Below are 25,624 nucleotides of genomic sequence, written 5' to 3'. Positions count from 1 at the left end.
CATCTCTTCTGCTGTTTGTTGTTTGTCTCTGCTCCTGGAGACGTGCATGCCTCTCCTCCTGTCTCTTTTTCCCTCATCTTTTTTTGTCCTGACTCTTTGATCCTGGACTCGTGCGGCCCTGGCCTCATCTGATTCTTGTTCTTTCTCTCTCCTTACCACTTCCCGACGACGTTTGGCATCATCTCTTGACCATAATGTCCCCCTTCCCTTTCCATGCGGCATAATTAGGCTGACCTTTTTTTTTTAACCCTAATGCTAGATAGAAGATACGAAGCACTAACACCAAAGGATGCTGATTGTTCTCGATGATGTGGTTGGCGCTCTCCTAAATGGACGTGATATAGTCACCACTGTCCTTTGACTGCAGCAAAGGGTTTTATGGGAGTCTCGAAGTACATCATTACAATAAGATTTAATTATCTCTTATTGATGGGTGGCAGTTAGATCTGTCCCAATGCTGCACATGCCGATGGTGATTAGCAGAATGTGACCCCTCGAAATAGAGCTGCCCTGCCCTTTTGCTCTGGTAGGTGTCGCTGCTAAGGCTGGCCGTGCGCATGCGTCGGGCTATCGCGTTCTGATTTCCATGATGGCGCATCGGGTCTCAGGTGAAAGCCAGCCTGTTGATTTTTGGTGAATGAGCAAGTTTATACGAATATATAACCCTGAACTTTGCCTGCACTCTGTAAGTTAGCGCATTTTAATTCAATTTAGCCAAAAAAAAGTGCCGCTGTAGTGCACTGTTTGTGCTAATTGGAGGTCACAAACAGAGGAAGAATGTTTTAGTAGTATATAGATTAAGCATTCTTTGTTGTTTGCAAAATGCCTTGTGGGTTATATGTAAAAGTATGTAAATAGCATACACCATCACACTGCCACGTGATAAGTGCACACCTTTCTTAAAGAAAGTACGAAGTTAGATTCGCATTTCAGACTCCTGTCTTTTCCTTTCAATTAGTTCAATATCTTGGAGTTACAAAACTTAACAGTGGTGATGAGGATGTTTTAAATGAACTCAAGATGACTGCCAACCTGTTGAAATGCAGCAAGACATTCAAGTTTTTAAAAAGTGCAGTGAGGAACATTCAGTTTTTTTTAAAAAGCACAGCAGTTTTTCTTCAAAGCAGTATATTTTCTTCACAAAAAAAAGACTGAGTTTAAAAAGAAAGGTAGAAAATGGATGAATTCATGGGTTCATGAACAGCGAGAACTGACTGATAATAATCTTTTGTTAAAAAGCAGAAATGGCTGGCTACATTGGAAAAAATTGATACTTTTGATTACACAACAGATAAATAGAATATGTATACTGAGCTAATTGAGTAATATTTTAAAGCAAATGGAATAGTCAATGAGAAATGAGTACCAGTATTGCTGAGTGTAATAGGTGGGAAAGCATGTAGTTTGCTTAGGAGTTTGATTGCTCCAACCAAACCAGCTGAAGTGAGCTTTGCTGATATCATGAAAGTAACACAAGAACATTTAGAAACAAAACCATTGTTGACTGCGGAACACATTAGGTTTCAGAAGCAGAATCAAAAGGAAGGAGAGTTCATTTCAGCATATGTGGCTGATTTGAAGAAGTTGTTTGAGCATTGTCAGTTCAGTAATGGGCATAATGATGCACTGAGAGATCATTTAGTTTGTGGAATCTTACAAGAAAGCATTCAAAAATGGCTCCTAAATGAAGCAGAACATATATTTATAAGAGCAGTTGAAATAGATGTGAAGCAGAGTTGAAATCAATGGAAACAGCAGACAAAGACAAAGTTGAGTTGCAGTCAGAAATGATGGAGAACTTCAAGAAAATTGCACCATCTAAACTGAAACCTGCCTGTCCAACCAAATTATGATACCGTTGTAGCAGAGACTCTCGTATACCAGACCAATGAAGATTTAAAGGGGAAATTTGCAGAAAATGCAACAAAGTAGGACACATACAAAGAGCATGTTGTGCAGGAAAAAAAAAAGAAATGCACTGCACAGGGAAAATAAAAAGATTTTAAAACAAAGTCAAGTTGCAGTTTCAAAAAGAGAACTAATCTGCATGCTGTTAATGAAAAATCTGATAAAGATGAAAATGACACAGGACTGGGTAGCCTTAAGGTTTATCATGTGAAAACTAACAATAGACAAGCCATATGGCTTACAGTGGAAGTGAATGGCAAGTTAATTAAAATGGAATTGGACACTGGTTTTGTTGTACATTCATTCCATAAAGTGAATTCGAACGGCATTTCAAAAATACTAAACTGAAACCTGCAGATATCCAGCTAAGAATTTATGCTGGGGGAAGAAAATATCATTCCTGTGGGAATGACATTTGTAACAGTGAAATACAACAACTAGCAAGCCACATCGGGCTTGTATGTAGTAAAAACAAAAGGACAAGCAATGTGGGAACGTGATTGGCTGAGACAACTACAACTTGATTTGGAGATCTATCCATAGTTTGCATGCCACGTCCCCTGCAATGAAGCCGAATGAAAGTGAATTAAGAAAGATACTGGATGATGCCACAACTGCCTCTATGCTGTACACCATGAACTGTTGCCTAACAGAAGGAAAGTAGGTGTTGATGCCAGCCTCTGAGCCTCTGGTTGTAAAGCATATTGGACCAAGGAAAGACTATGGTGCTCAGAGGAAGCATGAAAGTGACAAAAGCAGTGGTCCGACTACAACAGATTTTGTAGGCAACATATCTGAGGAAGCTTCTATTATGTTAATCAATCAGTTACTTGTGAAGTGTGGCCTGGCTTTAAGATGGAAAAGAGTTCAAGGAGCTTCAGGAAAGTTGCAAGAATTCGGCTTTTGTGAGTATTAAGAACCAGAATCTACTCTGTGTGCATTAAGGTTATCGCATGAACGTCAAGTGGGAGACAAAAAGCTGTTTGTAAAAGTAGATGCAAAGACCCAAACCCATCTGGGTGATTGGAAGGCCAAAAAGACAGGAGTCAATGGAGATATGAAAACAGAGGATTTGTCAGATAATGTTGTTGATTGGGAAACCAAAAGGAGAGATCATCTCACAAAAGGAGCAATAGAAGGATTAATAAGAGATTACTTCAGTGAACTAAATGCACCTTCCCAAGATCAAGATACACATCCTAGAAAGATGGAAAAGGAAAAGGAGGATGATGTAAGTGCTGGGGAAATGGAAGAGAATAAACGAGGCCTAATTTCTCAAGAAATTAGCAAATTCAGAGATGCTCACAAGTCACTAGAAGATTAAAAAGGAAGACATCAAGTTGAAAAGGAGAGAAGATATAGAGAGAAAGACTGTGAGCAAGAAAGAGAAAGGCATGAAAAAGAGGAGGAATGTGAGAAAGAAAAAGAAGGAGAACCAGAGTGTGGATGGAATCGGGACTGTGAGCAAGGTTGTGATGGGGTCATGAGAGAACGAAGGATAATGAAAGGGAGCAGGACTGAGGAAGGGGTCATCAGCAGGATAAAGAGAGAGAAAGAATCCGGGACCAGGAAAGAATCGAGGATTGCAGAAGATCCAGAGAGAGAAAAGCTGAGGGAAGGAGAGGAAAGGTGTCCAGAGCTGTCAGAGCCACCTCCTGCAGTCCCAGAGTCAACTCCTACAACCACCACGGAGGAGGCCTCTGAACCTGAGATTGTTTTACAGCCACAAGTCTCACCTGCCAAGCAGAGTAATCCCCCTTGTCAGGAACAACGTATCCTACAAGAGTAAGAAAGCCTCCACAGTGATTAAATGTTTAGGCTGGAACGGGACAATATAAAATTTACTATGCTGTGAATGTCTGTACAGTAGTTGTATTAGAGAGTATAGAGTGTACTGTATATAAGTTGAGATGCATTCCATATTGAGTTGGAGTTTATAGCTAAGCAGGGAGGAGTGTTGTGTATTTAAAATTTCAGTAATAGTTGAGTAATATTGTAAATATATTGTTTGACTAAGCATTCTTTGTTGTTGACGTAATGCATTGTGGGTTATATTTGAAAGTACGTATTATGGCGTATGTCATGATACATGTGAGCCTTGCTTAAAGTACACGTGGGGGTAGCCTAACATTTTGGTCTCACATCTTTTCCCATCAATTAGTTTAATGTTTTAGAGTTATAAAACTTAACAGGGGTCCTTGATGATGGATGCTGATTTCCTGAGACTGAGCTCCTCGCAAGTGCGCTCAATGTTGAGGATGGCTTTACCTGTGATGAACCGGGCTGTATCCGCGACTTTTCCAGTCACTGTAGGGGTGACTGCACCCTGAGCATTTGTGTGGGGAAGATACTTGGAAGGGTGGATGGGAATGGAGTGAGAGGTGGGGAGAAATTTGAAAGGTAATTCCAAGTGTAGACATACTAGCGATAATAAAATTTGAGAGGAATGCAGATAATTCAGAAGGATAATGCCAAAGAAATAGAATGGGAAAAGGGCGTACACTAGAGCCGGTAATAGCTGTGTCCGTATCGTTCTGGAGTATTCCTCTACACTTGGCAAGTTTTATGTGGCAAAAATTGGTAAAGCTAAGCCGAATTCTATACACTTGTACGTTTAGAGTATTGTGAGGAATGTCTCTATCACTGGAATTGGCAGGGAAGAGGTTAATTTTTAAAAAGGATGCACAAAGAAAGAGGAAGCAGGTGTAGCCTTTCAAGGGGTGTTTCACAACTTGATCTGAAAAATGCGAAGTTACAAGAAGAGAAGTGGAGATTTAACATCAGCTGACTCAACCTGTGGTTGGATTTTCAGTAAAACTCCGAGGTCTAGAGATGCAGTGGGTTTGCAGAGAATGATTGAAGACTGATGTCCCTCACCCTGCATGCCTGCTCCACAGTTCACTCAGATTACAAACTCTCAGTAAACTATCTCCATTTACCAGGTTTTGCTGTACTTCTGTTACTAACATTACACAACAAGACTCCAGAGGCCATAGTCTGTATTTCATTTGATTCACCACAATCTCTCCTAACTTTGAGGCAGAAATTCATTGGCTCAAGACACTCCTGAATCTTCAGCACAAAAATTTAGGCTGATACTTCCACTAGGGCTGGAGGTACCACCTTTCAGAAAACATATTAAACCAATGTTCTGTCCACCTTCTTGAGTGAACCCCACCCCACTCCTTAGAAGGTGAAGTAGCCAGTATTTATCTTTCAATCAACATATTGAAAACGTAACATGGTCATTACCACATTGCTATTTATGGGAACTTTCTATAGATCATGAGAGTGGGTTCCAAACTCCCACGGGCTTTGATTTACAAAGCTTTCTTACTGATTTCACTCTGAATGACCCAGCTGCTAATATAAAGTTTGCTCTGCCTTGTGGATTTTCTCATTGGAGACTTCCTTTTCCCATATTTACCTTCTCATATTCTTTTATGCACCTTGATTAGATTCAGTCCTTAACTCCTACCTCCAAACTCAAAGGGAAGTCCAGCTAGGTTAATTCCCAGCAATGTAATCTTCTTAAGTTCCAATATCACGCTTATCACAAAGCTCAGGCATCTTCCCAAAGTCAAAAAGTCATAAAGAAGCACAGCACGGATACAGGCCCTTTAGACCAATGAATCCATAGCGACCACAGTGCTCACCCAGCTAGTCCCAATTTCCTGCATTCAGTCCCAACAAATCCATAGCGACCACAGTGCTCACCCAGCTAGTCCCAATTTCCTGCATTCAGTCCCAACAAATCCATAGCGACCACAGTGCTCACCCAGCTAGTTCCAATTTCCTACATTCAGTCCATTGCGCTCTAAGCCCCACCTCTCCAGATACCTATCCTTGTGCTTATTCAATTATACTACTGAACATGCCACAACCACTTCTGGTAGCTTGTTCTATACACTCACCATCCTCTGCCTGAAGAAGTTGCTCCTTGATCCCTTTTAAATCTTTCCCCGCACACCCTAAATCTATGCCCTCTAGTTTGGACTCTCCGACCTTGGGCAAAGGACTGTTACTATTGTTACGTACCCCGTAACTGGGTTGCCAAACCAGCAGAAATGGATCACTCAGTTGGAGTCTGGATTACTAGAACTAAGAAAGTTTTATTAAAGAAACAAGCAACACAGTACTCTAATCAAAAGGATAATAAATGCAACAGTTCAGCAATGATAAACACACATGTACACAGAATTAAAATAACAGGATTAATCAAGCTCTATCGTTGTCTAGGGGTAAATGACCAGTTTCAAAGTGACGCAAAGTTCAGTTCAATTTAGTTCAGTTCAGTTCGCAGTAATCGCTGCCGTAGCGATGGGCAGTGGGGGGAAGGAGAGAGAGAGCAAAAAACGAATGAATATTCAAGGCTTCCACACAGACCTTCGCAGTCAGCTTTCGGGCGAGTCCTTTGTGATGTCATCTGAGGTCACCGACCGTGACCCCTCCGTTTCCAGATACGATCATTTCCCTGCGCTGAACCTGGCACCCAGGCAAGGGTGGACACACACCAGGTTCCCGCCGATCGTGCCTTTCCACCCTGTGCGTTTATGGCCCAGTACTTCCCACCGACTTGAAAGAGACGCACCACTTCCAGGGTCTTGTTACCTCGGGTGTCGGGTGTGTCCTGCCTTAGCGAACCTGTCCCTTTTTATCCCCCTGTTGGGGTATCGCCTGTCCATCACTTCAAACAGTTCAGGGTTCAAAGGGGGGAGCCGATCTTGACAGCTCTCCTTCCTTCATTAACATCTCCAAATGCTGCTTCATTGTTTTCCTTATCTCTCTCTCTCCTGAAGACAGGTGGCAGACCAACTGCTGATTCCACTGGTGCCAGCACAGGACAGCTACATCTTAATCTATGTGTATTCTTGTCACACTTCCCCCCTTTAAGGATTTTTACCAGGGGTAAAAATTACAAACATGAATACATTATTTGGTACACACAAATATACATCTTTATCAGCTATTTGGCTAACACAGCGAGTTTGAAGTTGTCAACACCTGACAGACAGTCAGCCATCACATTTTCTGTTCCTTTTATATGTGTTATTAATAATCCCTCAGACCAGGCTCCAACTTAGCAAACTTCATAGTGGCCAAAAACACTGATGAATTGCGATCAATGTAACCTCTCATTGGGTTTCGTCCCGGACCACAATAACAAGGGTCGTCCCATTCCGACTTAGTTTTCTCTCGCAAGGGCTTAGTAGGAGGGGGAGGGGTAGTGACCGCAGAGTTATTGCAAAACTTTCTACAGTACCCCACCATCTCCAAGAGCCTTCTGAGGGCCCTCTTGTCTGTCGGGGTTGGGAGGTCAGCGATAGCCTGCACTGTGGCTTGCATCGCTGCCAGCTGCCCCTGTGTCACCACAATTCCCAGGTTAGTGACCTTCGTGTGGCCGAACTCATTTTTTTCAAGGTTCGCTATCAAGCTGGCTTCAGACAGCCATATTAAATTGCCAATACACACCTCTGTGTTCGTCAGCCCTTTAGTCACTGAATTACTCATTCTATATGGATGTTGCTCGCTAGGCTACCCAGTGTAACAGACACCACCCAACGTCCCAGTTCTTTGCATCGCCTTGGGACAATCAAACATACGTGTGCGAGTCGTTTAATTACTGCTCCTAAAGAGTCGCTTTGTTCGGGGGTTAAGGGAGAGACCTCATCAGCAGAGCTGGCCAAAACAATAGCCTTCTCCCATCTGGTCGATACCATACTCATCTTTTCAAAATGTTTTTTTTCTCTTATCGGGGGCCCCTAGCTTCATTGATTTCCGCGCTAACACCGACTAGGTTTGTTAGCATATCAAAAGCCTGTGACCGTCTCAGTTCGCGTCGGCCATAATCAATAGCATCCTTCCTCCTGGGCAGCCGGTAAACCTCTTTCATGATTCCACCAACTGTTTCCTCCAGCACCGCAAAATGTCCACCGGGGGGTACCTTGTGGGCCAGGTTAAAAATCTCATCCCCATAACTCTTTTGCACCACCCCCCATTCCTCTTCTGCGGGTACGGTACTTGGTTTCCCTTTCTTCCTTAGCACTTCCTCCTCCACCAAAACCATCAGCCCCTCGTCTCGCTCCTGCGCCTGCACAAATCCTTTCCTGGCTAATGCTACGTCTGTCTCAGCTCCCTCACTACCTCCTGTTTCACTACACTCCTTCTCTTCACTTTCTACCCCCTTCTCGTACAAGGCTGGCAGCAACGTCTCAGCTAAATTTACTACCGCAGTCCCGTGATGAACCTGTGAGTCCATGGACAGGGCCTCAATGCTGGCAGGCTGACCTGTCAATCTCACTGCTTCGAACATGATTCCTCCAGCGAGGTCATTACCGAGCAAGACTTCCACGCTTTTCATCGGTAATTCGGACCTCACCCCGATCGTGACTAGTCCAGAGACCAGGTTGCTTTGTAAGTGTACCTGGTGCAAAGGGACTGTCTCTGTCCCTTCTCCAATACCTTTGACCTTGACCTCCCCAGTCTGGGTCTCTGAGCTAAACTCTAATACACTCTTCAGTATTAGTGACTGACACGCTCCCGTGTCTCTCCAGATCCGCACTGGAACTGGTTTTAACCCCTCCTTCACCGACACCAATCCGGCCGAGATAAACCTCTCGCGCCCTTCCTGAACTTTAGCAGACCTGTCCTTCCCTAGCGGTTCGTTTACCAGCTCGATACAGCCAGTCAAAATCGCCGTTTTTCCTTTTCCCGTCTCCTTCTTTGGGGCAAAGCACCTGGACGCAAAGTGTCCGACTTTCCCACAATTATAACAGACGACCCCAGGAGACTTCCTACCAGACTGCTCCCGGTCTACCTTATCCTTTTCACTAGTCCCCGGCTTACTCTCTGACTTTTCTGGCGGACTCTCCCCGCCGCCCTGACTACCCTTCTGGTAGCCTTTACTCGGGGCAAACTTCATTTTATGCATCAACACATACTCATCCGCTAACTTAGCAGTTGCGGCTAACGTGGCTGCCTCTTTCTCATCTAGGTAGGGTCTCATACCCTCAGGGACACAACCTTTAAACTGCTCAATCAGGATCAGCTGTAGCAGTCTGTCATAATCCCCCTCTACCCCCTTTGTGGCGCACCAACGCTCACAATATGTCTGCATCTCACGGGCAAACTCTAAATACGTGCGGTCCCACTGCTTCCTTGCATTCCTGAACCTCTGCCGGTATGCCTCCTGGACCAACTCATAAATCCTGAGGATGGCCTCTTTCACCACCTCATACTTCTGGGCATCTTCCGCGGACAAAGCTGAGTAAGCTTCTTGGGCTTTCCCTTTCAGTACACTCTGAAGCAAAACAGCCCACTTATCCCTCGGCCAGTCCTGACTTATAGCCACTTTTTCGAAATGGAGAAAGTACCGATCCACGTCGGTATCGTCAAATGGGGGAACCAGCCTAACCTCCTGGGTCGCCCGGAACCCTCCACCTTGGTTCGGCACGAGCCCCTGCTCGGCCCTTATCTTTAACTTCTCCAGCTCAAATTCCCTTTCCCTCTGCCTCTCTCTCTCTTCTCGCTCCCATTGCCTCTCTTTCTCTTCTCTCTCCAACTGTTTCTCTCTCTCTTTCTCCCGCCTTTCTAACTCTCTCTCTTTCTCCTGCCTTTCTAACTCTCTCTCTTTCTCCTGCCTTTCTAACTCTCTCTCTTTCTCCCACCTTTCTAACTGCTTTTCTTCGTGTTCTAACTGCCGTACCCGGAACTCGTGCTCGAGTCTCAGTTTTTCAAGCTGTACCTGTACCGCGTCTCCGGCAGGTTTTTCAATAGACACCACCTCCAGCTCGCCTTGGGGAAACACACCTTTAGATACATAGTGCTCTACGATAGCTCTGTGTATCTCCTCTCTCCTCATTGTCGACTTCCCCTTAGCAAGATTCACCCGTTTGGCCACAGCTACCAATTCCGATTTCCTGGCATCCTCTAATGCCTCCAAGGTCAGCGCCTTTATAATTTCCTCAGCCTCCATTTCTGCTGTTTGTCTTTTCTTTCTTTCGGGAATTTTGACCCAATCAATTTACTCCGTCCCAAATTTAGCGTTCACAATCGCGGACGAGAACCCCACTTATGTTACGTACCCTGTAACTGGGTTGCCAAACCAGCAGAAATGGATCACTCAGTTGGAGTCTGGATTACTAGAACTAAGAAAGTTTTATTAAAGAAACAAGCAACACAGTGCTCTAATCAAAAGGATAATAAATGCAACAGTTCAGCAATGATAAACACACATGTACACAGAATTAAGATAACAGGATTAATCAAGCTCTATCGTTGTCTAGGGGTAAATGACCAGTTTCAAAGTGACTCAAAGTTCAGTTCAATTTAGTTCAGTTCAGTTCGCAGTAACGCTGCCGTGGCGATGGGCAGTGGGGGGAAGCAGAGAGAGAGCAAAAAACGAATGAATATTCAAGGCTTCCACACAGACCTTCACAGTCAGCTTTCGGGCGAGTCCTTTGTGATGTCATCTGAGGTCACCGACCGTGACCCCTCCGTTTCCAGATACAATCGTTTCCCTGCGGTGAACCTGGCACCCAGGCAAGGGTGGACACACACCAGGTTCCCGCCGATCGTCCCCTTCCACTCTGTGCGTTTATGGCCCGATACTTCCCACCGACTTGTGAGAGACGCACCGCTTCCAGGGTCTTGTTACCTCGGGTGTCGGGTGTGTCCTGCCTTAGCGAACCTGTCCCTTTTTATCCCCCTGTTGGGGTATCGCCTGTCCATCACTTCAAACAGTTCAGGGTTCAAAGGGGGAACCGCTCTTGACAGCTCTCCTTCCTTCATTAACATCTCCAAATGCTGCTTCATTGTTTTCCTTATCTCTCTCTCTCCTGAAGACAGGTGGCAGACCAACTGCTGATTCCACTGGTGCCAGCACAGGACAGCTACATCTTAATCTATGTGTATTCTTGTCACACTATCCACCTCTCATAATCTTAAACATTTAGAAACATATAAAACCTACAGCACAATACAGGCCCTTCGGCCTACAAAGCTTTGTGAAATATTTCCTTACCTTAGAACTACCTAGGCTTACCCATAGCCCTGTATTTTTCTAAGCTCCATGTACCTATCCAGGAGTCCCTTAAAAGACCCTATCATTTCCGCCTCCACCACCACTGCCGGCAGCTCATTCCACACACTCACCACTCTCTGAGTAAAAAAAAATTACCCCTGACATCTCCTCTGTACCTACTTCCAAGCACCTTAAAACTATGCACTCTCGTGTTAACCATTTCAGTCCTGGGAAAAAGCCCCTGATTATCCACATGATCAATGTCTCTCATCATCTTATACACCTCTATCAGGTCACCTCTAATCCTTTGTCGCTCCAAGGAGAAAAGGCCAAGTTCACTCAACCTCTTCTCATTAGGCATGCTCCCCAATCCAGGCAACATCCTTGTAAATCTCCTCTGCACCCTTTCCATAGTTTCCAAGTCCTTCCTGTAGTGAGGCGACCAGAATTGAGCACAGCACTCCAAGTGGGGTCTGACCAAGGTCCTGTATAGCTGCAACATTACCTCTTGGCTCTTAACCCCACAGTTGATGAAGGCCAGTGCGCCGTATGCCTTCTTAACCACAGAGTCAACCTGCATAGCAACTTTGAGTGTCCTATGGACTCAGATCCCAAGATCTCTATGATCCTCCACACTGCCAAGAGTCTTACCATTAATGCTATATTCTGCCATCATATTTGACCTACCAAAATGAACCACCTCACACTTATCTGGGTTGAACTCCATCTGCTCACGAAGAGTAGGGGTCCCAGAACAGATCCCTGAGGCACACCACTGGTTACCAACTTCCATGCAGAATATGACCCGTCTACAACCAGTGTTTGCCTTCTGTGGGCAAGCCAGTTCTGGATCCACAAAGCAATGTCCCCTTGGATCCCATGCCTCCTGACTTTCTCAATAAGCCTTTCATGGGGTACCTCATCAAATGCCTTGCTGAAATCCATATACACTACATCTATGGCTTTACTTTCATCAATGCGTTTAGTCACATACTCAAAAAATTCAATCAGGCTCGTAAGCCATGCCCTGCCTTTGACGAAGCCATGCTGACTGTTCCTAATCATATTATGCCTCTCCAAATATTCTTAAATCCTGCCTCTCAGGGTCTTCTCCATCAACTTACCAACCACTGAAGTAAGACCTACTGGTCTATAATTTCCTGGGTTATCTCTACTCTCTTTCTTGAATAAGGAACAACATCTGCAACCTTCCAATCCTTCAGAACCTCTTCCGTCCTCGTTGATGATGCAAAGATCATCGCCAGATGCTCAACAATCTCCTCCCTCGCCTCTCACAGTAGCCTGGGGTACATTCCGTCTGGTCCTGGTGACTTATCCAACTTGATGCTTTCCATAAGCTCCAGCACACCCTCTTCCTTAATATCTACATGCTCAAGCTTTTCAGTCCACTGCAAGTCATCCCTACAATCGCCAAGATCCTTTTCCGTGGTGAATACTGAAGCAAAGTATTCATTAAGTACCTCTGCTATCTCCTCTGGTTCCATACACACTTTTCCGCTGTTACGCTTGATTGGTCCTATTATCCTCTTGATCTTCACATACTTGTAGAATGCTTTGGGGTTTTCCTTAATCCTGTCCACCAAGGCCTTCTCATGGCCCCTTCTGGCTCTCCTAATTTCATTCTTAAGATCCTTCCTGCCAGCCTTATAATCTTCTAGATCTCTATCATTACCTAGTTTTTTGAACCTTTCATAAGCTCTTCTTTTCTTGACTAGATTTACAACAGCCTTTGTACACCACGGTTCCTGTACGCTACCACCCTTTCTCTGTCTCATTGGAATGTACCTATGCAGAACCCCACACAAATATCTCCTGAACGTTTGCCACATTTCTTCCACACATTTCCCTGAGAACATCTTTTTTCCAATTTATGCTTTCAATTTCCTGCCAGATAGCCTCATATTTCCCCTTACTCCAATTAAACACTTTCCTAACTTGTCTGTTCCTAGCCCTCTCCAGTGCTATGGTAAAGGAGATAGAATTGTGAACACTATCTTCAAAATACTCTCCCATTGAGAGACCTGACACCTGACCAGGTTCATTTCCCAATACCAGATCAAGTACAGCCTCTCCTCTTGTAGGCTTTTCTATATATTGTGTCAAGAAGCCTTCCTGAACACACCTAACAAACTCCACCCCATTTGAACCCTCACTCTAGGATTTCTATAAGGTCATCCTCATTCTCCTACATTCCAAGGAATAGAGACCGAACCTAGCCAATCTATCCCTATAATTATGGCTTTCTAGTCTTGGGAAATCCTTGGAATTCTTTTCTCTACTCTTTCCAGAGTAACCTCGTCTGTCTTATAACCAGGGTGACCAAAGCTGTACACGCTACTCCCGAATGTGGTTTCACCAATGTCCCAGTTGCTTTACTTGGTGAAACCACATTGTAGTTGGTGCCCTGACTGATGAAGGCCAGCATGCTAAATGTGCTGTTGACCATCCTGTCTACCTGTGATGTTGCTTTCAATGAATTATGCAATTGATCTTCCGGCTCCCTCTGTTCTGTTACACTATCCAGTGCCCTAACATTCATAGTTTAAGTCCTACACTGGTTTGACTTTCCAAAATGCATCACCTCTCGCTTATCTGTATTGAATTACATTTGAAATTAAGATGGCCTTGTAATTTACAATAACCTTCTTCACTATCAATAACACCTCAAATTTTGTGTCACCTGCAAATTTTCTGATTAAGTCTTGTGTATCCTCGTCCAAATCATTTATATAAATAATGAATCACAACACTGATCCCTCTGGCACACCACTAGTCACTGGCCTCCATTCTAAGAATCAACCATCAGCCACCACCCTCTGCTTCTAACCTCTGAGCCAATTTTGAATCCACCTAACTAGCTCTGCCTGTATTCTATGGGATCTAACCTTCTTGACAGCCTTCCATGCAGTACCTTGTTGAAGGCCTTGCAAAGTTCAAATAGACAATATCCACTGCGCCACTCTCATCTATCTTTTCAGTTAGCTCTTCAAAATACTCAAAAGGTTGTCAAGCAACATTGTCGATGTTAACTCTTCATCAGGTTCTGTCTTGTCAAATGTAGGTAGATCCTGTCGCTCAGAATTCCCTCCAGTAACTTCCCCACTATTGACGTCAGTCTGACTGACATGTAGTTCCCTGGATTGTCCTTGCTATCCTTCTTAAACAGTGGAGCAACATTGGCCACCTTCTACTCTTTGGGATCTTCACCTACAGCTAACATTGGAGCAAATATCTCCACATGAGCCCCACAATTTTTTCTGTAACATCCCATGAAGTCTGAGGATGCTCTTGGTTGGTCCCTGAGGATAATCCACCTTAATGTACTGTAAGACTGCAAATAGCTCCTCCCTAGTAATATAAATGTCCTCCAAAACCTCACCACTTATCCCTCTTATCTCTTGAGCAACCGTGATTTTCTCAGTAAACATTGGAGAAATATTTGTTAAGAATCCTAACCATCGCTTGCAGGTCAAGACATAGGTGGCCTTACTGAATCCTCAGGGAACCTACATTTTCCCACACCACCATTCACTCTTAATACAGCTACAGAACCTCTTGAGATTTTCCTTACCCTTTCTGCCCTCTGAATTTCCTTCTCAAACGTATTTTTAATTTTCTGTAGTTATCAAGGGATTTCCTTATTCCCAACCTCTGAAATCCAATGTATGCTTCTACATTCTCCATCAGAGCCTCTGTCTCTCAGCTAAGGTTTCATAAACTTAACTGGCTTATCCTACACCCTAACAGGAACATGCTTCTCCTGGCCTCCTTATCATTCTCTTAAAAAGCCTCCCAATTATGATCCGTCTGTTTTCCTTGAAACGGGTTCATCCAATCGATCTCTGCTCATTCCTGCTTAATTCCCCTAAAATGTTCCCTTGACCTGTGGACCTGTCCTTTCTTTTTCTATCACTGTCTTAAACCATACAGAATTATAGCATTAGAGCCAGAGTGCTGCCTGACTGTCACCTCAGCTACTTGCTCTGCCTCATTCCCTATGAGAAGGTCTGTTTCTGCACTGCCCCACGTAGAGCCTCTATATATTGACTCAGGGAACTTTCCTGGACACATGTCACATAATCCACCTAGTCCAGGCCCTTAATACACTGGGCGACTCAGTCAATGGAAGTGAAATTAAAGTCTACCACTAATACATTCCTGTTATTCTTACAACTATGAGCAATTTCTCTCTACACCTGCTCCTTAAGCTCTCTCTGACTATTGGGGGACCTGTGATATAGCCCCACTAATGTGACCTCCCCCCTCCTTTTTCTAAGTTCTATGGTATCATTGGATGATTTCCCCCAAGAATGTCATCTCTAAGCACTGTTGTAGGGTCCTCCTTTATCAAAAAAGCAACACCCCCTCACTTACCTGTGCCTCTTTCACACCTGAAAGATATGTATCCTGGAATATTGAGCTGCTGGTCCTGCCCTTCTCTCAGCCACGTTTTTGTTACGGCTATATCACCCTAGTCCTCAGAGCCAGTCCGTGCTCTGAGTTCATCCAGTTTACCTCTTAAATCTTGTGCATTGAAATAAATGCAGTTTAACTGTATATTAATTTCCATGCCTTTACTGTGCCTGTGGCTATCCCGATATCTAAACTTGCATTTAATTTTTGACAAACTTCTATAGATGTATAGTGGAAAGTATATTTACTGGCTGCATCACAGCCTAGTATAGAAATGCCAATGCCCTTGAATGGAAAATCCTACAAAAAGTAGTGGAAATAGCCCGGTCCATCATGGGTAAAGCCCTCCCTACCATTGAGCACACTTGCATGGAGCGTTCTCGCAGAAAAGCAGCATCCATCATCAGGGACATCCACCACCCAGGTCATGCTCTCTTCTCGTTGCTGCCATCAGGAAGAAGGTACAGGAGCCTCAGGCCTCACACCACCAGGTTCAGGAACAGTTATTACTCCTCAACCATCCGGCTCCTGAACCAAAGAGGATAACGTCACTCATCTTCACTTGCCCCATCATTGAAATGTTCCCACAACCTATGGACTCATTTTCAAAGACTCTTCATCTCATGTTCTTGATATTTATTGCTTATTTATTTGTTAATATTATTTTTTTCCTTTTGTATTTGCACAGTGTATTGTCTTTAGCACACAGAATGAGAGCCCCATTGGTGGGGTCTTTCGATTTGATTCTAATATGGTTATTATTCTTTTATGGATTTATTGAGTACACCCACAAGAATGAATGTCAGGGTTGTATACAGTGACATATATATACTTTGATAATAAATTTACTTTGAACTTGCTTTATCCCATAATTTGCCCCTGGTCAGAGTCCCACCAAACCTGCCAATCCATTTTAAATCAATCTGTGTAACAAACTTCCCTGCTAGGATATTGGTCCTCCTTTGTTTCAAGTGTAACCCGTCCTTCTTGTGTGGCTCACTCTATCCCTGAAGAGATCCCAGTGGTCCAAGAATATGAATCCCTGCACCCCACACCATCTCCTCAGCCATGAATTCATCTGGCCTACTCTTCTCTATCTGACCTTGTCAGTACATGGCACCAGGAGTAACCTGGAGATCACTCCTCTCAAGGTTCTACTTCTTACCTCGTATCTGTCTCTCTCTGCAGGATCTCATCCCTTGTCCTGCCTTTGTCATTTGTACCAACATGTACAACAACCTGCTGTTTGCCCTCACCCCTCAATAATTTCCTGCAACTGCTCAGAGGCATCCTTGACCCTGGCAACCAGGAGGCAACGCACCACACTGACTACTAGCCCCAAGAGTATCTCCTCTAAAGGGTTTCTTCTTTCTCCAACAGTATGCATTAGCAAAGAAATAAGAAGGACCAATTTTAACTGATGAAAGCGGAGAAAATTCAGATTAATTAGATCAGAAGTGGTCCTGTTGAAAGTGGCATTTAATGAATAGTTACATCTTTCACTGTCTCTGATCATCTCCAAGTACTGCAGGCAGTGAAGTGTTTGAAGTGCAGTCAATTTTACTTCAGAAGTCTGGCAATAAATTAGTGTATATTCTACTCTAATGCAGAAAAGATCAGATACTGTTCTTGAACTATTGACTGAAGAATTAATATTGGCTTTTCTGAGTACCATGGGATCCACCCAAGAGGGTACACAGGTCCTTGGTTTAATATATATACTGAAAGACACCTTCTGCTGGAGTGCCATTCAAAGGGAATGTTGAAGTGTCAGCTTCGTGTTTTGTGCTCAGACCTCTGGAAAAAAAAACTCTACAGCCACCAAGATGTTGTTTAAGCCACATTTAGAATGGATGTCCAGTCCCTATATACTTCCATCCCCCATCAGGAAGGTCTCAAAGCTCTACGCTTCTTTTTGGATTCCAGACCTAATCAGTTCCCCTCTACCACCACTCTGCTCCGTCTAGCGGAATTAGTCCTTACTCTTAATAATTTCTCCTTTGGCTCCTCCCACTTCCTCCAAACTAAAGGTGTAGCTATGGGCACCCGTATGGGTCCTAGCTATGCCTGCCTTTTTGTTGGCTTTGTGGAACAATCTATGTTCCGTGCCTATTCTGGTATCTGTCCCCCACTTTTCCTTCGCTACATCGATGACTGCATTGGCGCTGCTTCCTGCACGCATGCAGAGCTCGTTGACTTTATTAACTTTGCCTCCAAATTTCACCCTGCCCTCAAGTTTATCTGGTCCATTTCCGATACCTCCCTCCCCTTTCTAGATCTTTCTGTCTCTGTCTCTGTCTCTGGAGACAGCTTATCCACTGATGTCTACTATAAGCCTACTGACTCTCACAGCTATCTGGACTATTCCTCTTCTCACCCTGTCTCTTGCAAAAACGCCATCCCCTTCTCGCAATTCCTCCGTCTCCACCGCATCTGCTCTCAGGATGAGGCTTTTCATTCTAGGACGAGGGAGATGTCTTCTTTTTTTAAAGAAAGGGGCTTCCCTTCTTCCACTATCAACTCTGCTCTTAAACACATCTCCCCCATTTCACGTACATCTGCTCTCACTCCATCCTCCTGCCACCCCACTAGGAATAGGGTTCCCCTGGTCCTCACCTACCACCCCACCAGCCTCCGGGTCCAACATATTATTCTCCGTAACTTCCACCACCTCCAACGGGATCCCACCACTAAGCACATCTTTCCCTCCCCCCCCCTCTGCATTCCGCAGGGATCACTCCCTACGCAACTCCCTTGTCCATTCATCCCCACCATCCCTCCCCACTGATCTCCCTCCTGGCACTTATCCATGTAAGCGGAACAAGTGCTACACATGCCCTTACACTTCCTCCCTTACCACCGTTCAGGGCCCCAAACAGTCCTTTCAGGTGAGGCAACACTTCACCTGTGAGTCGGCTGGGGTGATATACTGCGTCCGGTGCTCCCGATGTGGCCTTTTATATATTGGCGAGACCCGACGCAGACTGGGAGACCGCTTTGCTGAACACCTACACTCTGTCCGCCAGAGAAAGCAGGATCTCCCAGTGGCCACACATTTTAATTCCACATCCCATTCCCATTCTGACATGTCTATCCACGGCCTCCTCTACTGTAAAGATGAAGCCACCCTCAGGTTGGAGGAACAACACCTTATATTCCGTCTGGGTAGCCTCCAACCTGATGGCATGAACATTGACTTCTCTAACTTCCGCTAATGCCCCACCTCCCCCTCGTACCCCATCTGTGACTTATTTTTATACACACATTCTTTCTCTCACTCTCCTTTTTCTCCCTTTGTCCCTCTGACTATACCCCTTGCCCATCCTCTGGGTCCCCCTCCCCTTGTCTTTCTTCCCGGACCTCCTGTCCCATGATCCTCTCGTATCCCCTTTTGCCTATCACCTGTCCAGCTCTTGGCTCCATCCCTCCCCCTCCTGTCTTCTCCTATCATTTTGGATCTCCCCCTCCCCCTCCAACTTTCAAATCCCTTACTCACTCTTCCTTCAGTTAGTCCTGACGAAGGGTTTCGGCCCGAAACGTTGACTGTACCTCTTCCTAGAGATGCTGCCTGGCCTGCTGCGTTCACCAGCAACTTTGATGTGTGTTGCTTGAATTTCCAGCATCTGCAGAATTCCTGTTGTTTGCGTTTAGAATGTTGTGTTCAGTTTTGGTAACCCCACTATAGGAAAGTTGCCATTAAGCTGAAAAGACTACAAAGGAAATGTATAACGATGGTGTCCTGACTGTGGGAACTGATTTAAGATGTTGAGCAGTCTGGGACTTTTTCCACTGGAGTGTTGGGGAATTAGTGATGATCTAACAGAACTGTATAAAATGATAGTGTGAATGTACACCATTTTTTTCCAGGGTTGGGAGAATCAAGAACTAGAGGGTTAGGTTTTAGGTGAGAGGAGAGAGATTTGCTAGGGACCTTAGGGGCAACTTTTTCCACTCGGAGGGTCGTCCGTATGTGAAGTGAGCTGCCAGAGGAATTGGTTGAGGCAGGTACATTGAAAACATTTAAGTTACTTGGACAGATACGTGAATAGGAAAAGTTTGTAGGGATGTGGCCCAAATGTGGGCCATTGTGACATGCTGAGACAGCATGGGCCGGCTAGGCCAAAGGTCCTGTTTTCACGCGAAGGAATGCTGCTTATATGATGCTATAAGCCACAATGCTGCTGCAAGTAAGTATTTCATTGCACTTGCAGTTGTAAATATGACAATAAATTCCACTTTTGGGGGAGGGTTACAGGTCGAGGGATGTATCAAAAAAGCAGCACGTGTATGAGTCTTAACGTTCTGTATGGGTCAGTGGATTGGACTGTTGCTCCTGAGTTGGCGAGTCAGTTCTTTAGACATAATGATTATATACCAGCATTCCCTTGCACATGGATGCTCTTTCCAATGCATTAACTTTTAATAAAGTATTTTTCTGATGTTTGCAGGACAACATAAATGTTGATGAAGCTATGAAATTCTTGGTGGGGAATATTCTGTCCATCGAATGCATCCACCATCTATCAGAGGACACCAATGCAGACGATATAATTAAATTAACGGAGGGTACTGAAGAGTCTGAGAGCAAGTCACAATGCTGCTAACACACCATGTTTGTCTTCTACAACTGTCTAACTATCCATTTTGGAAAGCACAATATCCGGGTGACCGTTCCTACACAACGATGAACTTGGATGATTATTAAACAAAACTAATGGGCAGGAGCATGATTTAGGCTAACATCTATTTAAAATGAAAATATTATCATAGTTTTAATTAAAAGTGGAATGGTAGAATGGTAAGAGTAATACATTCTCCATTTTTGTATTATGCTTTTGAAATAACTTTAAAATATACTTATTTTGTCAGTTTTTCAAGAAGAATCTATTTTGTGTAGTCTATCTCGTGTTATCTCAGTATTTCTGGTCTCAGGTGCCTGCTTCTGACCAATTCAAAGACAGGAGAATAGGGTTGAGAGGGAAAATAAATCAGTCACGATCAAATGGCAGAGCAGACTTGATGGCCTAATTGTGGTCCTATGTCTTTTGGTCAATAGCAGTATTTTACTTAAGTTTACTAAACGGTTTAAGATGTGGCACAGTTGTTATGACATCCTGTGAAATGTGTTGTAAACCTGGTGAGATGCTTCAAATATGGGTTTTATGCAATACTTGTCACTACAGCAAATTCACATCTTCCTGGAGTATCCTGGCTTTAATGGTTTGTGAATTTCCCAAATTCTTGGCTGCAGCAGCTCATGGCTGTTAATTTCAATCTGATAGTCAACAGAAGTAGGTAGGAATTTACTGGTATTCAAACTCTCAGGTATAGTCCCACTTACTCACCCTCCCAAGCACAAAGACCATCTCCTTCCATGTTTCATTAGTGTCTGTCACTGCTCTGTGTTTAACCTGCCTTCTTCTGACGCCCTCACCTCTCTGATTGTTGTTTCCAGTCTTGACGGGAAGTGAATGTGGCTGATTGTTTCTGTGCTTATAAATCTGATAAACTTCAACCGAAGTGACCTTGACTTGAACTAACCTAGCACGCACCATTTCCTCGTTCCACATCTTGTACAGGCTTCCAGTGTACTTGAAGTGAAAATTTTTATCCTTGCAATCAGAACTTTTGGTAGCTTCTATATCTCTCTATTTCTTTATCCCAAAATCCTGCATTCTCCCAATTCTAGTCTCTTAGTAGCTTTCACCAACTTTTGAGTGCAAATGAAGGCATTTGTACTTTCAAATACCTGGGCTTTGAGCACTGGAAGTCTCTCCTTAAAAATTATCTTCTCCCTAAGAAAAATCTGCCTCAAGGGTATCCCTGTGTACTTTGTGCCTTTTCAAACGTGTAGTTTGAAACTCTCAGAGAGTCTCTATTCTGCACAGAGTCAGAGAGAGGAAGGTGACAGTCCGACCTCGGGAAACTGGAGGAGAAAGCATAAAGTCCTAGGGCATGGGAACAGTCTAGTCAGCCCACTGTCCACTGGGACCATGACATGCCCATTAACACTTATCCCATCAGTCTCCCATGGATTCTATCCCTCAGCCACAGACCAGGGTAATTTACAATGGCTAATTAACCCTAATCCCATCAGTTTCCCACAGATTCTATCCCTCAGCCACAGACCAGGGTAATTTACAATGGCTAATTAACCTACCAACTCACGTCTTTGGGACGGAGCAGAAACTGAAGCACCAAGTGGTCACAGGAGGAACGTGCAAACTCCACATTAACAGCATTGAAAATCAGGACTGGTCCCAGTTCACTGTAAGGTAACAGCCCTGTCTGTAGGCAGTCCAATGCAGAAAAAAAAGAAGGGGCGAACAAAAAAAGTCTTACGGCAGATTACCATTGCCTTTCCTGAACTATAGTCTCTGAGAGAGCAGTGAACCTCATGTAATAAGGGTGAACCTTCTGTTAGCCACGTGTCCTCTTGCCAGCATTTGACAATCCCTTCATAGCATTTCTCTACCAGCCACTTACATGGATCAGAAACTTAAAATAAACCACACAGTGCTCTAGATAAGATCACATATTGAATTTCAGCACAGTGCCTTGGACATTCTGGATAGGTAAAGAACAGGGAAATGACATAAAGCCACTTGGAACAGATTGGGTGGAGTGAATGTTTGCATCATATTTGCTATAAGTACAATGTCTGTTTAAAGGAATTACATGAGTTTGTGAATCTGAAATACCTACCAGTTCTTACAAGCATGGATCTTTTCTGGGGTTTACTCATCCTCAGCTTTAGGCTGACACTTGTTCACATCATTGTGGTGATAATGGCAGGGACAGCTTCCACACCCATGTTGAGGAATCTCGTTCTCTCTGCCACCCCCCCCCCCACCTAGCACTTTCACTGCTTGTTTTGTCTTGCTGCCCAACTTGCCTATCCACCGTGAATGAGCTGCAGTTTCCTCGGCCGATGCTCCCGTCTCCGTATCTGAGCAACTGCTGCTGTCCTGACTGTCAGCTCTTGCTAAACCACCTTCACTGTGCTATATAACTCCACATTGAGCTTCTGAGCGCTAATCCTCTCCATCACAACCTCTGGCTTCTTTCACCTCCATAGCATCAATCATCTGCCTATCACAGCAAATTAGTTCCATTCATCCAACCTATCAAGACTCTTGGCCATTATTAAATACTTCAATTAGACCTCCTACTATTCTTGTATATTCAAGAGCATACTCATAATTTAAACCTTTCAGTTCAGGGATAATTGTGGTGAATTTATGCTGTGGCCTCAATGGCACCAAAATATATTCCTCAATCCGCAGCACTGAAAACTAAATTCACTATTCAAGATGAGGCCTAAGCAGAGCTTTATACTGCTGCAATACAATGTCCACTCTTTTATGTTCCAGAACATTTGAAATTAAGGCCAGCATTCTGTTATCCATTTTAAAAATGTATATATATTTTTGATGCCTGCTAGTTTTAAAAACATTTCTGGGTTCTGAAATGTCTTACTTTTTGGAAACTATTCTGATTTATCTTAGGTTCAAAACAAATGAGCTCCCACTTTGAATTCCATTTAGCACTGCTCAGTCTATCAATGTCCAATGTCTTGTGCCTGGCACACAATTTACTGTATCACCTACTCTAATGTCATCAGCAAACTTAAATGCAATGCTTTTGGTTGCTTTATCTTGGTATGACTATACTGACAGTGCAGCTCCTGACAAGCACCAGCAGCCAGTCCTTTCAGATTGGGTGTACTCCCAGTATGTTTACTATCTGTCTCCTACTTATTAATCAGTTTTCTGTATCAGGGAGATACTGGTTCTTTTATTATGCATTCATTTTTCTAAACAATTGTTCACGTAGAACCTTATTAACTGTCTTTTGGAGGTCTGTATAAATCACATTCATAAGTTTTTCCTCCCCTACTGTTTCTAAGGAATTAAACTCAAGTCGTTTTGTATGAATTGTAATTGAAAATCCATTCTGGCTGTTAATAATTAGTGGAAAATAACAAGTTATTCTATCCTGAACAGATTCTGGTTACTTTCCCCATAATAAATGTCTATGCTAAGAAGTATTTAATTACTTTTATTTCCATTTCCCTTAAAAGAAGACTTAGGTTATTTCAATAATACAGTTTTTGCTAGTGATCCTTGTCATCTGGGAGGAGAGAAGCAGCAGGAAATGGGAAATCCAAAACTGCACTATCTCCAGCGATTCTGACTTGCAAATGTATCACACAGTGAGAATGTAGGAAATTGGCATCTGGCAACATTGTGGGGCAAATGTCAATAACTTCTGGCTTACCAAGCACCACTCTCTATTTGGTAATTATTTACTATGCACAAATTGCCTGCTGCTCTACCTACATTAAAGCATCGAACACATTACAAAATAATTAATCAGCTGCAGAGCAAATTAGAATGAACGGAAAGATGCTATGTAAATGCACATGTTTTTTTCACTTTCCTCACGACTCTACTGAGGAGTGAGCTAGGATTACGTGCTTGACTCCTGGAAAGAGAATAACTTTAGTTTCTCTACCCTTTAGCTCAAACTCTGTTTCCACTTAAAAACTACATGTGATCTAGTTTCACTTTCATACAGTGGGAGATTGATGATTATATCTCAAAATCTTGCACTTCACTTGTGCTTCCTATCCATAAAAGTTGTTTTGTGTTACAAATATTAACATTTTCTGTTAATGTTACTATGTTAATAGGGAAACTGTTGTCATCTGCAATTATGGTGAAAATACATATCCCAGGGTTTAGGGAGGCAAAATTCTGTCAACTGTTCTGTTTTACCTGCCATGGTTTATTGACTGAAATAGCAGCACTCAATTTTCTACTTTCTCTTTGAAGTTGTTAATTCAGTATTTGAAAAATCTCATGATCTGAGGCATCTCCAGCAATGCTACCTGGAAAAATGACCTCACTTTCCACACTTACATAGATGACACCCAACTCCACCTGACCACCACCGATCCTGGTTCTTCACAGCTATTATTTTGTCATCCAGTACGAAGTGAACTGTAACTTCTAATTAACTATAAAAACAGTGAAGAGTATCTGCACCATCTCTGCAGATTGCTAAATATTCTAAAGATTGGAGTAACCACCTGTGGTTGTAGTCTGTAGTTCTCACTTCTACTCCACCTTACGAAAGTTATTGAGACAACTCAGTCTTTGTGTAACAATTGACCTTAAGATGAGCTTCAGAGTACAATTCTTTGCTATCAGTCTAATACCATCTTTGTAATACTGCTGAACCCCACCCTACCTTGACTAAACTGCTGCTGAGGTCATCAGTTGTGGTTTTTTATACAAATGTTTGTACATCCATTACAGTTCTCTCCTGTCCTGCCTCCCTTGTTCTGCTGCTCATGAACTAACTAACAGGAATTGTCACTCATTCATCGATCCTGGTTTTGCTGACTTATATTGGTTCCTAGTTAGCAAACACTTTGATTTTAAGATGCTAATCTCTCCATGGCCATGCCCTTTCCTAAATCTGCAGTCTTCCCCCTACCCCTTTAACTCTTAATTCTCTAATTTCAGGCTTTGCTTGTCCACAAATTTGACTGATCTACCATTGGTGGCCATGCCTTCAGAAACCAAAGCACAAGTCTCTAGAAGTTTCACCCTTGAATGTCTGTTCCTTTTGCCTCTTCTCCTTCAGCAGTCTCCCATAAACCAACCTCTTTGATGAAACTTTTGGACACCTTAATTTTATTTGTTTGGTCACACTCCTGTGAAGTGCCTTGGGATATCTTGCTGCCTTGAACAGAATATAATGGAAATTGTTGTAATACACCCCTGTTATCTTGTTTAATAACATTAAAGTTTTTTATATCAACCACTCTTTGATGTGTCTGACATTTTTTAACTTTGCGCGTGTTATAGTAGCTAGAATTGGAATGTTGAGAATATACAATTTCTAGTGCTGAATTTTGTAATATATTTTAATTATCTGTTATCCTGAGGCAGTAAGTTAAATTTGCTCATTCACAATGAAACTGAAAGTTATTGTTTCAAGCAATAACTGACAAATTTAAGATTAAAACCGCTGATATATTTTATTTCAAATATTGGCAGCTAAGTTCATACTGAAATATTTCTGATTAATACACTTGGGAAAATCCCTACCTACAACTTCAAAGAGTCAGGTTAAATTTATTATCAGAGCATGTGTGCAGTATACAACCTTGAGAGGCGTCTTCCAGCAGACAGCCAAGAAACAAAGAAACACCATGGAACCTGTTCAAAGTAAACATCGAACACCCAA

At 43.3% G+C, this 25,624-nt stretch overlaps 1 protein-coding gene across 1 annotated transcript in view; it reads left to right on the top strand.

Moving 5' to 3' along the window:
* Positions 1-25,191, top strand: part of LOC134350719 (ras-related protein Rab-32-like) — a 38,499-nt gene extending 13,308 nt beyond the window's left edge. Inside the window, exon 3 of the mRNA XM_063056325.1 lies at positions 19,813-25,191. Coding sequence (XP_062912395.1) covers positions 19,813-19,968 — 156 coding nt within the window. The 3' untranslated portion in view covers positions 19,969-25,191. The remainder of the gene's footprint in view (positions 1-19,812) is intronic.
* The last annotated feature ends 433 nt before the right edge of the window (positions 25,192-25,624 follow it).

This window comes from Mobula hypostoma, chromosome 8 (genome assembly GCF_963921235.1).
Source record: "Mobula hypostoma chromosome 8, sMobHyp1.1, whole genome shotgun sequence".
NCBI lineage: Eukaryota > Metazoa > Chordata > Chondrichthyes > Myliobatiformes > Myliobatidae > Mobula > Mobula hypostoma.
Note: the sequence above shows the minus strand (reverse complement) of the source record. Positions and strands in the feature narration are given on the sequence as shown.